Source organism: Myxine glutinosa, chromosome 8, assembly GCF_964187855.1.
Source record: "Myxine glutinosa chromosome 8, kmMyxGlut1.1, whole genome shotgun sequence".
In the NCBI taxonomy this organism is placed as follows: domain Eukaryota; kingdom Metazoa; phylum Chordata; class Myxini; order Myxiniformes; family Myxinidae; genus Myxine; species Myxine glutinosa.
In genome coordinates this window covers 49681492-49695983 of record NC_136268.1, presented here as the reverse complement: position 1 = coordinate 49695983, position 14492 = coordinate 49681492, and the positions used below count along the sequence as shown (strand labels likewise).

Sequence of the window (14492 nt, the reverse complement as noted above, 5' to 3'; positions counted from 1 at the left end):
GACATGGTTCTTTCAACAAAGACATCACCGAAGGGTAAAAGAAACTCACCAGATTGATATACTGAGTTCAGAAAGTAAATCCAAGTCAAGAAAAAAAATATATTCCATATTAAATGCCAAGTCTATATATATATATATATATATGTATGTATATATGTGTGTGTATATACAACACAACAACAACAACATGCATTTTAAGGCCATTTTCCCTGCTAGAGCGGGGGTTAGCCTTGCGGTCCCCAAGACGATCTTCTCCAATTTGCCCTATTTTCTGCATCTCTCCTTGTTAACCCCCTTGCCCGCATTTCTTCTTCCACCATCTTTAGCCAAATCTTTCTCGGTCTTCCCCGTCCTCTACTTCCTTCTACATTCATTTCCATCACTCTTCTCAGTCAGTCACTTTCATCCTTCCTCAACACATGACCAAACCATCTCAACCTGTTCCTCTTCACAGCATAAATCACAGGCTCTATTCCCATCATCTTTCGCAATTCATCATTTGTCTTCCTCTCTCTCAACGATACTCCGCACATCCACCGAACCATTCACATTTCCACCCTTTACAGCCTTCGTTGCTGCTCTACGTTCATTACCCATGTCTCGCTCCCAAAAATCATAACACTTCTCACACATGCAGCATACACCTTTCCCTTCAGCTTCAACGACACTCCCCTCCTCATCAGCACGCCACTCAGTTCCCGAAACTTCTTCCATGCACATCTCACTCCAGCAACCGTTGCCGAGTCTGATCCACCTTCTCCATTCAGCAAGTCTCCGAGGTAGCAAAGTGTTTTCACACCTTCCAGCTTCACGCTGTCTCCAAGATCCAACTCGACATTTCCTCCATCTGCAGATCCCTCTGTGCACACCTTACATTTGAATGTAGCTGCCACACTGGTTAATGACCCTCTCAGACCACTACATTTTTGATGAACCCACTCAGCGCACATTGTACATTGAATGGAGTTCACTCCGACACCCTTCCTGCACACAGCACATGGCCACTTCCCAGTTCTTTCCACCTCACCACATGCTTTACCACTTACCATCACCTTCGTCTTTCCGATATTCACCTTCAGACCTTTTGTCTCCATACATTCCTTCCACTTGTTCATCTTTTCCTTCAGTCCATCCATACTTTCCGCAATAAACACCAGATCATCTGCATACTACAACTCCCACGGTAAACCCTCCTTTACGTTCTGAGCCAGCACCTCCATCACAGCTACAAATAGTAGTGGACTTAGTACCGACCCCTGATGCACTCCCACCTTCACCTCAAACTAATATATATATATATTGTGTGTATATATATATATATATATATATATGTATATATGTATGTTAACTGACCAATGGTCATGGCTGCATGTGCAATATATGTAGAAATTGCCAATTCATCCCACGATTGTAATAAGTAAACCCCTAAATGCAGCGAGTTTTGACCATTCGTAGCAACCTATTTGTGTACCAATTTTGCGCAGTTTAATTTTGACCTGTCGTGGTTTCTCAGCTGAGTTGTGATGGTTATCTCGCACCATGAACCTTGTGATCACCTTTAGTAATGGTACGGTGCCGGAGTGTAAAATATTAGCAAAAGTGATTCTTTTAATTTTATTTATTCGCTGGTTTAAAGGGCTGCAGAACTGTTTGTGATATAATTCAAATCATGAACTCTTCAAATATCGTGAGCTTTATTGTAATTGATCCGCCACATCATCTACAAAAAGGAACAATAACATATTTAGTATGCGTTCATGGAATGTGACCTATGTAAAGCAAGCCATATGAAAGATGCATCATTTAAACTTACCAGCTCAAATTCAGTCACAAGTAAAGGCAATCCCCTCACTGTGTCAAGCCACCCTTTTATCGGCACGACAATCCGCTAGGGAGGGAATTGCACAGATCTTCGCCTTTAATTTCATCACACTGTTTATAAAAGAAACACATTGACAGATTACAAAGGAAACAATTTGAGAGATTAATTGGGGAGGAATGGTGGGGGTGAGGGGCAAGTTTGATCGCTTCTGAACGTGTAATCTGCATCAACACAACAGGAGACTTCATCGTAAAGCTGATTTAGATTTTTTTTACATGTTTATGACCCTCGCCAGAGGAGAGAGTATTGCATTTGGGTCCATTTGTTTGTTTGGTACTTCCAAAATCGAAGATTTTTCAAGTATATTTGTTGCGTTTGTTATTTTGGCTGGCTGTCTGTCTGTCTTTGTCACTTGGCTACAGGTCACAATTCTAAACCAATCGTCATGAAACTTCACCAAGTTGCAGAGGTCGTCACAATTGAGAAGCCTATTGATTTTGAGGTCAAAGGTCATCTGGAGGTCTAGTTTCTAAAATCGCCATTTTTCAACTGATTGTCTTGAAAATTGAACAGCACATGTATATTGTCACTAAATTGGTAAACAAACTATTTTTGAGGTCAACTCGAGGTCAAACTTCCAATATCAATTTTCATCTGAAAAACCAATTTTCATCTACTTGACTTGTAAATTGAACAGCATTTGCACATTGAGTCACTGAGTTGGGAAACCCACTATTTTTAAGGTCAAAATATCAAAGGTCAACTCAAGGTCAAACTTCTAAAATAATCAATTTTCATCTGAAAAATCATCAATTTTCATCCTATTGATTTGGGAATTAAACAGCAATTGGATAGTGTTTTGCTGAATTTGGGAAACCAAATATTTATGGTCAAAGGTCAACTCAAGGTCAAATTTCTAAAATCGTCAATTTTCATCTGAAAAATCATAAAATTTTAATCCGATTGACCCGAGCTTTGAATTAGATTGTCAATTTTAATCTTGATGAAATGGACAATTTGATTTGATGTATCCATGACAACATTTTGGGGGTGGAGGGGTGGGGTGGATTTTGCAAGTATCTTCTTGTTTTTTTTGTCCTTTTTCCGCACAGAATGAGTAAGCTTTTCTCTGCAACTGTTGGTCCGATTGGCAGGAAATTTTCACCATCGGAGTGCCTCCTCCTGTAGAATTCTTTAATGATATCTGTGATGTCATTGGTCATGTGGTACGGGTGCCATCTTGGAAAAACCGAAATATTTTGCACCTCTATATCTCCGAAATCGCTAACCCCCGCTCTAGCAGGGAAAATGGCCTTAAAATGCATGTTGTTGTTGTGTGTCTATATCTCTGAAACCGCTCCATGGAAAAATTTGAAATGTGTCTCATTGTCAAGTACTCCCCACGGGGAACAACATATTTTCGTGCGACTCCGGTTAACACCAGAAGGTCGCAGATGGACCGAAACGGATTTAATGGAGGCGATAACCAAACACGGATTCGGCTATATGTCGCGCGGGAGGAAGGAGGAAAATGGAAGCTGCGCAAGTGCTTAACTGCAGACACTCCGATCCTGTAGAGGCAATTAACTCAAGCGGGCACAGGTTTAACAGGGGATGGAAAATAATACAAGGGTTTATTAAAGTAAAAAGGCAAGGACAGGAAAAAGCACGCGCCGGTAATAAAATGTCCGAATCGGGACGTCCCCACACACAGATATCAGAAACAAGACACAGGAATATGAATTAAAGGAAAAGAACACGTTGTGTAAAATGTAATGGGGATTGGCCTTATCTGTCCCTCGTCTTGTCTTGGTATCGTCCACCACGCGGCTCCAAGCTCCACTTGTGCTCGCGCTCCACCAGGCCTTGCTCCAAATTCCAAAGCACCCACGAGGTCCCACAGCAGGAAAAGCACCGCGCATCCAACGCAGGCTTGCGGCTCCAAGCAAGGTCGATCTTCACACACGATCGGCCTGCCACGTCCCAGTCAGCTCTCCCGAAGCAAACGTGAAAGAAGCAAGCGAACTCCACTCGGGCTATGACTCAACTCAACTCGGGCTGCGCAAGACGAAGAAGAGATCAGAAGAAGAGAGAAATGTCGTTCGGCGCTCCCTTAAATAACCTTTTCGGTGACGTCAGCCTTGGCGTGCTACCAACCAGCGACCTCCACCAAACCTTCCAGCTTCGTGCCTCTCGCACTCGTTGGCTGGAAGTTCGCGCCCAGCGCGCCGACCAATCACAGGACTGCAGCATGGTGATAGCACGTAGCGTGTAGCGTGGTGATAGCACGTAGCGTGTAGCGTGGTGATAGCGCGTGACACTCGATGTGGTTAGGCCTGTCGGAGGTGTAATTGGCGGCGGCCATCATCGGCGGTGCCCTGGCCTGGTTTCTTTGCCTGTTCCTTCCGAAGTCACTGTTAGGGAAGGGAGTCATTTAATGTTGCACTAAGGAGATCCTAACTAAGTGTCTACAGGTGTGCATTGCCATAAGGGACAAAGGTTTAGCTGCCAGGTGTGACACAGGGGCGCTACTCTTTAATCCCTACTCTATTTATCACACGAACATCCTGGTATGCCCACAGATATACTCTTAACCGACAAAACGCCTACACATGAAACTTATTACAAGGTAGATTCCTTACCGCGACAGACGAAGCACGTTACCTACACAGATCTATCTAGCTCTACATATTGCTACCCTACCGACATAACAATATATTCATGATGATGTTATTGGTGCCTTCATTATGATGTCATAATTAGACAAGTAGAACACTTGATCCAATTGGTTTGAAATTTCTTGAGCATGATTTACACAAATATGATATGGGAGAATTAAATTGACGTCATCAGTCACACGTTTTGGCAGCCATATTGGATTGAATATCTACATCGTCAATAAACCACACGAACACAGCAGCTAATAAACACCCCACAAAATGCACCACAAACACATCCTGGCGAGGGTCTGCAATCTCTGATTGCTCTTTCTTGTTTCAATTGTGATGTTTATTTTTGGCTGCGACCCATCTACCTCCATATTTTATCAAAGCCCAATAACCCAACTCCAGGATTACCATACAAAATTGTTTTTAACTATCGTGGTTTTGAATATCACAGATTTTTTTCAGGAAACTAAGTAACCCCCGTGGTATTTAAGGGTTTACTGCACAGATCGACAATTTCTGAGTGCTCAGATTGTGCATGCACTGTAACATCGTGAGTGAGTGTATTTTTTTCTCTCAAGTACATATTATTGGATGCCATTATTTTGCTTATTACCCAATTAGCTCTCAATTAAATAATTGTTATTTTTAATTTAATTATAGAAATTGAACTTTCCACAGCCACCTGTAGGGTGGGTAAACAGTGAGTGCCTACATACAGTAATTAACTCTACCACCGAAGGTGAACTGAGGTTGTTTTCACCCCTGTTTTATTTGTCTGTCTCTATGAGCAGGGTATCTCAAAGTTATGAATGGATTGAGACGAAGCATGGTGGACAGGTTTGGGTGTGTGACATGGACAAATTTATTAGATTTTGGTGACGATCCAGATCCCGATTCTATAATTACGTGTGTGTGTGTGCATGCGTGCGTGCGTGCATGTGCGCGTGTTCGTGTGTGTGTGTGTTCGTGTGTTTGTGAACAAGATATCTGGAAAAGTTCTGAACGGATTTGGATGAAAGTTGGTGGGATGATTGCCCTTGGGATAAGGAAGAATTGATTAGTTTTTGGTGAAGCTCAGGATATTATTCTGGATCCAGGAAATTTTTTGAAGGATTTTTTACCATTGGAAGATAGGGCTCCAACCTGACCCACGGCGGGAGTATGCGCTCTACTGAGTGGCGTTCTAGTTTTTCATGTGATTGTTCAGCATTACGAGAATGGCCAAAAACGTTGTTTAGCACGATATCTCAGAGTTATGGATGGATTCGGATGAAACTTAGTCGACACGTTGAGTGTGTGACAAGGATGAATTGAATAGATTTTGGTGAAGATCCTGATTCTAGAATTGTCAGTGATTCTTAACCATTGAGAGAGCGGGCCAAAAACGACATATGTCAAGTTGTGGACTGGTTATGACAACTTGCTGGATGAGTTTATTAGGTGACAAGAACATGCCATTGCGATTTTGGTAGTCCACATGCAGATCCAGCTTATCAGTGGGATACAAAACGTAAACTGTTCTACCTGGCGGAGGTATGTGCCCTACCGAGTACCGTTGTGGTTTGATACTGTAAATAGTAAAGCATAGGAACATAATAGTTTCCATTTTTAATTTCATTTACAGGTTATTCATGTGTTTTCCCCTTCCCTCCTCCATACCTTCATTATTGCACCCAGGGCACATGCTGCACCTATTGTCCGAAGGTAAGCCACCTGGATACTTAAGCCAGGTGGTGGATGCATTGTCTGGGCAACTAGGTTTTGACGCCATTTGTGTGGCTGCTTTTGGGTCTCCTGCGGGCAATCCCAGTGCTGCACTGGCCTTTGCGGAGCAGAATGTGGTTGAAATAGAATTTCCGCTGCTCCAGGATCTCATGGAATATGATGGAGGTGAGGATTTGATGACAATTCTGAAGGTGGCTGGAATTAATGGTGGAAGGGGGAATATAAAGAAAATGTGGCTGTAGAAGATGACATTAATGTACTCTATCCCTCATGTGTGGTTTGATGGGTGTGTGATTTTGTCCTCCAGTTGCTGTTCTCCATCAGCCTGGTGAGCTGCAGCCTGTTGCTTGGCTTGGCCTGGTGTGGCATGACCTCCCCAAGCCACAGCCCGACCTGCTGCGCTGGCTGTCACCTTTGTTTCCACGCCTACGCCTCGAGACTGAGCGTTTAGAATCTGATGCTGCTGAGACGACTTGTCTGCTTGACTTGGAGGCTTGTAGCTTGCCTTACTCTTTCCATTATTACTTGAACTTTCTTTTATAAATAGTTAATAATCTGTCATGCCCTGTGTGTGCAGGTATTTCTGCAGGGCATAATTCATATGGCTTCGGCACAGCTGAGTGAAAAGATTGGTCATTTGCGAGCTCCTGATGAGCCGAGGCTGCTTCCCCTTGGCCTGTGCCGAATGCTCGTCACCGAGCGGCATTGTCGATGGTGGAAAGCTGTGTACAGTACCCTGAATGACAAAGCACCGTAAGTTTTGTCCTGTGAAGTACAAGCATGATTACAGCAAGTAGGAATTTTACTTTACTAGTTGAAAATGTAATGTTTAATTTATTTAGGCTTTTAGGGTATAAAGGGGTTTAAAAAAAGATTGAGGCTCATGGAAGAGCAGAAACGGCAGAGGATGAAGGAATATCCACCATTGGCGATGGGAATGAGACATTTTATGGAGATACAAACATACCCTGCAAAATAGATGGAATATGGTAAGATGTATGTTGGAATTAAAAAACAAAATAAACTAGTTGATTTATGGAATGGCACATGCAACTGTGAGCTGTAATCATGTAGTGTTGGGGGGAGAATTGTGTTTGGACAGACACAGTGAGGCAGTTCCGTGGGCAGGCAAAAGAGACCTCGTCTCCCTGGTTGTGCTGGTGAGGGTGGGGTGCAAAAGCGGATGACAAACCGTGGAAAGCTTGATAAGACAATCAACCAGTCTACCTTGGGGACGTACAGGGGTTCCTCGCTATCCGTCCAAGATACATTTCCGAAGGGTTGGACCAAAAATGAATTGACGGATAGTGGGGAATTTTTCCCCATAAGACTTTGTGTATTATGGGGGGATGCATTCCAACACTTAGTTTATGTCTTGTGCAACAACAATCAACAATCCTTGCAATCAAAAAATACTACTGTGTTCAAAAAGTATCCGACCTTTATTTTTCGTGCGTAAAAAAAAAGAAGCTAGGGAGGCGTTGATTGGTGCACGTATGTAGGCGATCCTAATGCGCACGCGTGAATTTTTTCACACCTGCAGAAGCTGTCATTCGACGGCAGACCGCCGATGAGTGAGGACATGTAAGCGAGCGCCGTCGGATTTTCGTTTTTGACAAAATGACAGAAAAACTTGAACAATGCTACTGCATCAAATTTTGTGTAAAGCTTGGCGATTCCCAAGTGCAAACGATCCGCAAGATTCAACACCGTTCATTCCATTATGAAGGAGGATTTGGGCTTCAGGAGAATCTCAGCGAAGTTCGTCCCAAAGCTGCTAACGATTGAGCAGAAGCAACTCCGTTTGGAGATCGCACAGGACATGCTGGAGACTGTGAACAGCGATCCCAGCTTCCTCAACACAGTGATCACTAGCGATGAGTCCTGGGTTTATGGGTACGACCCAGAAACCAAGTTGCAGTCATCACAATGGAAGCATCCAACATCCCCGAGGCCAAAAAACACAAAATTTGATGCAGTAGCGTTGTTCAAGTTTTTCCGTCATTTTGTCAAAAACGAAAATCCGACGGCGCTCGCTTACATGTCCTCACTCATCGGCGGTCTGCCGTCGAATGACAGCTTCTGCAGGTGGGAAAAAATTCACGCGTGCGCATTTGGATCGCCTACATACGTGCACCAATCAACGCCTCCCTAGCTTCTTTTTTTTTACGCACGAAAAATAAAGGTCGGATACTTTTTGAACACACTACGTATTGTCACGTAACCGTGATTAACACCACAGTTACGGATGGCTGATTTGCGAGACTTTAACTCCCGAGGCGAAAACTCAATGGCGGATTCAAGCTCAACACAAAGTTAAACGCGCGGAATGGCGGACGCGGCGAAGCTCCCCCTCCGCCGCCTTATCTATTAAAATCAAACACCCAGGAACTGCGTTCAGATATATATATAAAATAATACAAGGATTTATTATGGAAAAGTAAAGCCAGTGAAAAAGCCCGCCGGTAAATCTAATAAATCGAATAAGCCTAAATTGGGATCCCAGACACAACAGACATCAAACACGATACGAGGGAGGTGAATACGAAAATAACACGTCTCGTCGTTCAAAATGTACGCGGATGCGGCTTATCTTGTCTGTCTTTCGTCGTCTTTGTGGCGGCCGCCCAACACCGCTCCTTTCGGCCCGATCGCACACCACGAGGTCCCTCGCTCCAAGTTCCACAAGGCCTCCTCCAAGCACCACGCGTCCGACGCAGGCCAGCGGCTCCACACGAGGCCGATCTCCACAAGGTCCGTGCACCAAAGGTTCGACGTAAGCTGCACAAAGCAAGCGAACTCCACTTGGCTCGACTCTCTTTTGGGAGTGCTGGCAGCCAAGTGCCAACTGCCAACGAACTGCGACCAACGAACTTCGAACTGCTCACGAACTGTTGCGAACTCCCGTGTGCTCTGTGTGCTACCGAACTCTCTCTCTGCGAACTGCCACTGTTCCACGAACTGCCTCAACTCCCAACTGCTCTGTGTGCTCGGTGTCCTCGGTGTGCCAACTGCCAACTGCCCGAAATGGCGTCCGACCGTCGCATATATTGGTGGCCGATGACGTCACATTCGCGCACTCCTCAGCCAATCACAGCCTCCCAACTCGCCGGCTCGCCCCGGCCACGCCCTCTGCGGCATGCTCCACTCTCGCTCACCGACCCCCGCGGTCCTTGTGTAACACGTGCCAGGCGAGGTTTGTAGGCCTTGGAGGTGTAAACGGTGGCGGTGTTTTTGGCCTGGTGGTGTCCATTTATTACGAAGTCATTGTCAGGGAAAGGAATTATTTAATGTTGCGCTAAGGACCTAACTAATGTTTATGTGGTTTGCAGTGCCATAATGGACAAAGGTTTGACTACTAGGTGAGACTCACAGGGGCGTTACCTTTAACCCCTCACTATTTAACACTCGAATCTCCAGGTAGATCCACAATCATACATCTTACCCCGACAAACGCCTAAACATCAATAACTTATTACATGTAGAGTCCCTGTCACGACAGCCGAATACCTACCTATTCAGATCTACCTAGCTCTAGATGTTGCTCTACCAAATTCATAACACAGCCCCCCCCCTGGAAACGTAGCTCCTGCAAGGTTCACCGCAGGGCTACCATTCCAGCCTTAACACTTACTGTCACACACTTAATTAACCTATGAAATAAATCAGGAAGGGCTGTGGGAAGTGAGTCGGACTACCTACCTACACTTCCTTAACATGCTGAACCCCTTAACCATCATGCAAGTATGTACATTGTCTTCGTTGTTCCTGTGGAGGGAGGAAACAAACAACACACAACACTAACTTAACCACAAAACTTGACCATCTTTCCAAAACTCAAAACTCTAACCTTTGTACATACCCCGGTCTACAGACCGCGTCCCCTGGTGGATGCCACAAGACACAACCTTACCTGCGGGGCCATCCCCAATGCATCCCCCTTAAATTTCCACGGGCCCTGTCCAGATGTTACAGGTGAGTGACACGGCTCGGTGGATTTCGCCCACATTCATGCAACACAGACCCCTTAACCACTCATTCTCATTCCATAGGTCATCAAGGCATTTCAAAAATCAACAAAGCACTTATTTCAATACACCCCCTGCAGGACCATGGCATTGATGTCATTCACGTGTGTGTGCATTCCTCAACTAGGCAGCGGGGAGGTACCGCACAAAAAGATGGTGGGGCGCATCAGGCTGTGGTGCCCGCAGTCCCAAAAACAAGTCAACCGACTTACAAGTTCATTGCCCCCCCCCCCCCTTTACCTTCCTTTTGGCCCCGTGACAGCCCAACAGCCCCTTTCCGCCGTTACCTCGCCGGTGAGGGTCTCCACACACACCAGGCTCCTTTGCCTCCTGCTTTCGCGCAGCAACACGGGTCACCGGGGGACTTCCTCACCCCGCGGCGCCCAACCAGACCCTCCACCGACGAGCTCCAATTTCCAGTTACCACCGGCTGCCAGGGGTAATTGCCGCAGAGGGGGGGCCCGCAGGCATCGCTCCTCAGAGCTTGCTCTGTACCTGCGGACACACACACCTTCCCCACCCACAAGACCCCAAAACACACTTCCTCCCCCGCTGCCATTCAATTCTCCACTCAACTCAGCACAATTCAGCACAATTCTTGGTGTAAAAGGTGTTACAAGGCTTGCCATGGCCTGCCACATGTGAAATCCCCCAGTTCACATTTAAACCATCACACATTTCCAAAAGCACAAGTATCGCCCCTCATTATCTCCAATAATCATCACTCACTCTCCAGGTTCCACTCTCACGACCACATCAAAACACCTAACCACAATACAAAAACATACGCCACCCACAAGACAATGTGGCTCCCATTCCATCCCCTCACCGGCCATGTCATCACTCTCACCCGCCTCCCAACTCCAATTTACATGTCCCCAATTTCCAAAGCAAGTCCTGAAGCCTGGGACAGTACTCCTCAAAACACTCACCTCAAGTGCAGGTAGTTGCAGGTTGGTCAGGTTCAAGAGTGTCATCCACCCATACAATTCCCAAAATTTCACATTGGGCCTACCAAATACTTCCAAATTTCTCTTTTGTCCCCACTACACTGGCAGGTATGTGGATCCGCATCCAACGGTGATCATCGCTACACAACTACCTATGGCCACGACAGCTCTGCACCTCCACCGTGCAAGGGTCACCGGGACAAGGTGAGCAGTCAAAACGCCAACATGGCCCATGAGTGTCCATAAGGGTGCGACCCACCATCCATCCTTCGGCCCCCCTGCGAGGAACACAGCTGCAGCAGCCCCAGCTGTTCAATGTGGTGAGCACTTGCTGCCACAACACACACTACCGCACACACAACCTCGGCCCTGGGGGGCACGGTCGCAGTGCGTGGCATCCCTACAGCCACGTCCCCTGCACCTCCCCATCATCCCCCAGTCCGACTACAGAACTGCAGCCCCCCAGTGCTCACCCACACTTGACCACACCAAGGTCCAGTCAACAGCCATGCTCCACCAGGAGACCCACCCAGAAGACATGGTCCACACACCTCGGACACGCACAGCACCACGTTGACCCTCAGGCTACACAACTACATCCCCATCATCCCGCGTCCCAAATATCAGCACAGTTGCCCCCGCAACCAGTTGAAAGCTGTGTCTTGCTACCCTATTAATTTCATCACAGCCTCCAACACTTTGGTCTACACACCTGGATCAATAATGGCGTCACTGTACAGTGTCCACCATGACATTTCAAAATCCACCCTTAAATTTGCATCTAACCCTTAGATTACCTGTGCCAATTTGTCCGCAATTCACTACTTCCACCAAAGGAGGGCGCTTCTCCACACACTTGCCAGCCTAGCATGGCCCCGTATGCTCGGCTCGTTACACATCTCCCGATTCACATCCCCATGGCTCTCTTCCCAACCCGAGAGTCCATAAATCATAACGGAGCATCTGTGGAAGGTCACTCACACCATCACGTTCCACAGATGCCCCAATGGTTGTCCGGCAGGCTATCTCCATCCCTGTCCATTCGGTTTGACCCGCGTCCATAGACCAACCACCATGCCAGGTCACCACATGCTGGTTGTCCCAGAGTCCCTGGAGGAGAGTGCCAGGCCGCATGCCCGGGTGGTCACCACATCAGTCCCAAGTTGGCTGTCCGCAGTGCCACTACCAAAGCGCGACCCACAACACCTCCCCCTAGTGGTCCTCAATATTTGCCATCCCAGGCTTGAGAAACCACCTCGGACCCCTCTGGAGGTCTTAACCCCCACCAGGGTCCGGTGACCCTGCCGGCCCGAGCCACCAGCTCGGACGGCGCCCCGACGGACAAGGGACGCCACACTCCACCAGACCCCCCGTGGGACCCAGGTCGTACCTCGACACCCAAGGCTGGACCCCACGTCCAAATCTCGCCATCACAGCCCCCCAGCTGGCCGGCATACCCAAATTTTGAAAGGGGCAACTTTTGCCCGAGGCCATCACCCATGACCTCTCCATATCCAGATCCCGCAGCCCGGGGACCAATCCAAACCATGGCTGCTCCAAATCAAGTTCCCATTGTAACTTTATTTTAAAAAATTTTTTACAAATTTTCATTCCCACTGCCAAACCGCAGCTGCAGGGAACAACCTCTACCACCGGTTGTTCTGCCCCTCCCTGCAGTTGATCCAAATTCCCTACAGGGACCAAATCTCCAGAAGCTCTATCTCCCGATCCTCCAAGATCCAAATCCAGCCCGGAGCCAACACACTCCCCCAACTGGTTGTCCAATTTTGGAGCCTCTGTTTCCAAATAGCAGTGTACAGTGAGCGTCCCCTCGGTCATTCCAACCACCTCCTCGGACCAACTCACCTCATCTCCCAGGCTCCTTTGGGCCTGAACAAGCTCTACCTCCATGGGACTGTCACAGGTCTCCAGCCGCTGGATCAAATCATCCCCATCCTCATCATTTCCACAAATCATTCTTGGCCCCGCCAGGCTTTGATCAATATCCCCAATAAATACCTGGTCCGGCTCCATTGCACGGACCCCCAAAAACTCTACCCCCTCTTGCTCCGCACCACCGCCCTGGTGCTGCACAATTCCAAATTCATCCCCCGGTTGGGGTGTTGTGACATCCACACGGTCCCGATAAACAACCAGGCCAGAATGTGGGAAACATTCCCCTTTCAATCCATTAATTTGGTCACTCATGTCCTTCAGTCCTTCCCTCCATTCCTTCCCCTGCGACTCCATTTTTCTTTCCATTCCTCCCATCTCCTTACTCATTTTATTTTCCATCCCTTCAATTTGTTCCTCCAATCGATCACTCATTCCCTTCATTCCTTCCCTACATTCCTTCCCCTGGGACTCCATTTTTCTTTCCATTCCTCCCATTATTTATTCCTTAAAAAATTTCATTAAAGCCTGGTCGTCTCTCGGGGCCGTCCCATTTGTTCCCGACTCCCCGGTAGGGGAGGGGCATAAGTTGGTGCTCGGGACGAGGGAGGCTCCAAGGCTCACCTCTACATCAAATTCCCCTATTTCCGGCTCACTCCCGACGCTGACGGAGGTCTCGCTGCGTACTTCCATTTCGTCGACCTCCGACATCCGCTTTTCGGAAGGTCGTTCCCCGCGCGCGTATTTATTTCAATTCCAAAAACACAATTTAAATTTGACGAAGACGCGATATCGTGCTCCGTTTGCCCGATTGATTATTAAATTTCTCCGCCTCTACTATAAAAATCTTGCGTTCGAACGTCGGGCGCAATGTACGCCCGACCGTGTCGATGTCTCGCCGCGGACAAAAAAATTTGTCCGACGGGTTCAAATCCCACTCCTGACACCACTTGTCACGTAACCGTGATTAACACCACAGTTACGGATGGCCGATTTGCGAGACTTTAACTCCCGAGGCGAAAACTCAATGGCGGATTCAAGCTCAACACAAAGTTAAACGCGCGGAATGGCGGACGCGGCGAAGCTCCCCCTCCGCCGCCTTATCTATTAAAATCAAACACCCAGGAACTGCGTTCAGATATATATATAAAATAATACAAGGATTTATTATGGAAAAGTAAAGCCAGTGAAAAAGCCCGCCGGTAAATCTAATAAATCGAATAAGCCTAAATTGGGATCCCAGACACAACAGACATCAAACACGATACGAGGGAGGTGAATACGAAAATAACACGTCTCGTCGTTCAAAATGTACGCGGATGCGGCTTATCTTGTCTGTCTTTCGTCGTCTTTGTGGCGGCCGCCCAACACCGCTCCTTTCGGCCCGATCGCACACCACGAGGTC

At 47.2% G+C, this 14492-nt stretch overlaps 1 protein-coding gene across 3 annotated transcripts in view; it reads left to right on the top strand.

The window, feature by feature from the left end:
- RANBP2 (RAN binding protein 2) overlaps positions 1-14492 on the top strand; it is a 239538-nt gene that overhangs the window by 54691 nt on the left and 170355 nt on the right. For all 3 annotated transcript variants that reach the window (XM_068124437.2, XM_068124434.2, XM_068124436.2), the window contains exons 9-11: positions 6169-6381; positions 6524-6708; positions 6794-6969. In XM_068124437.2, coding sequence (XP_067980538.2) covers positions 6169-6381; positions 6524-6708; positions 6794-6969 — 574 coding nt within the window. The remainder of the gene's footprint in view (positions 1-6168; positions 6382-6523; positions 6709-6793; positions 6970-14492) is intronic.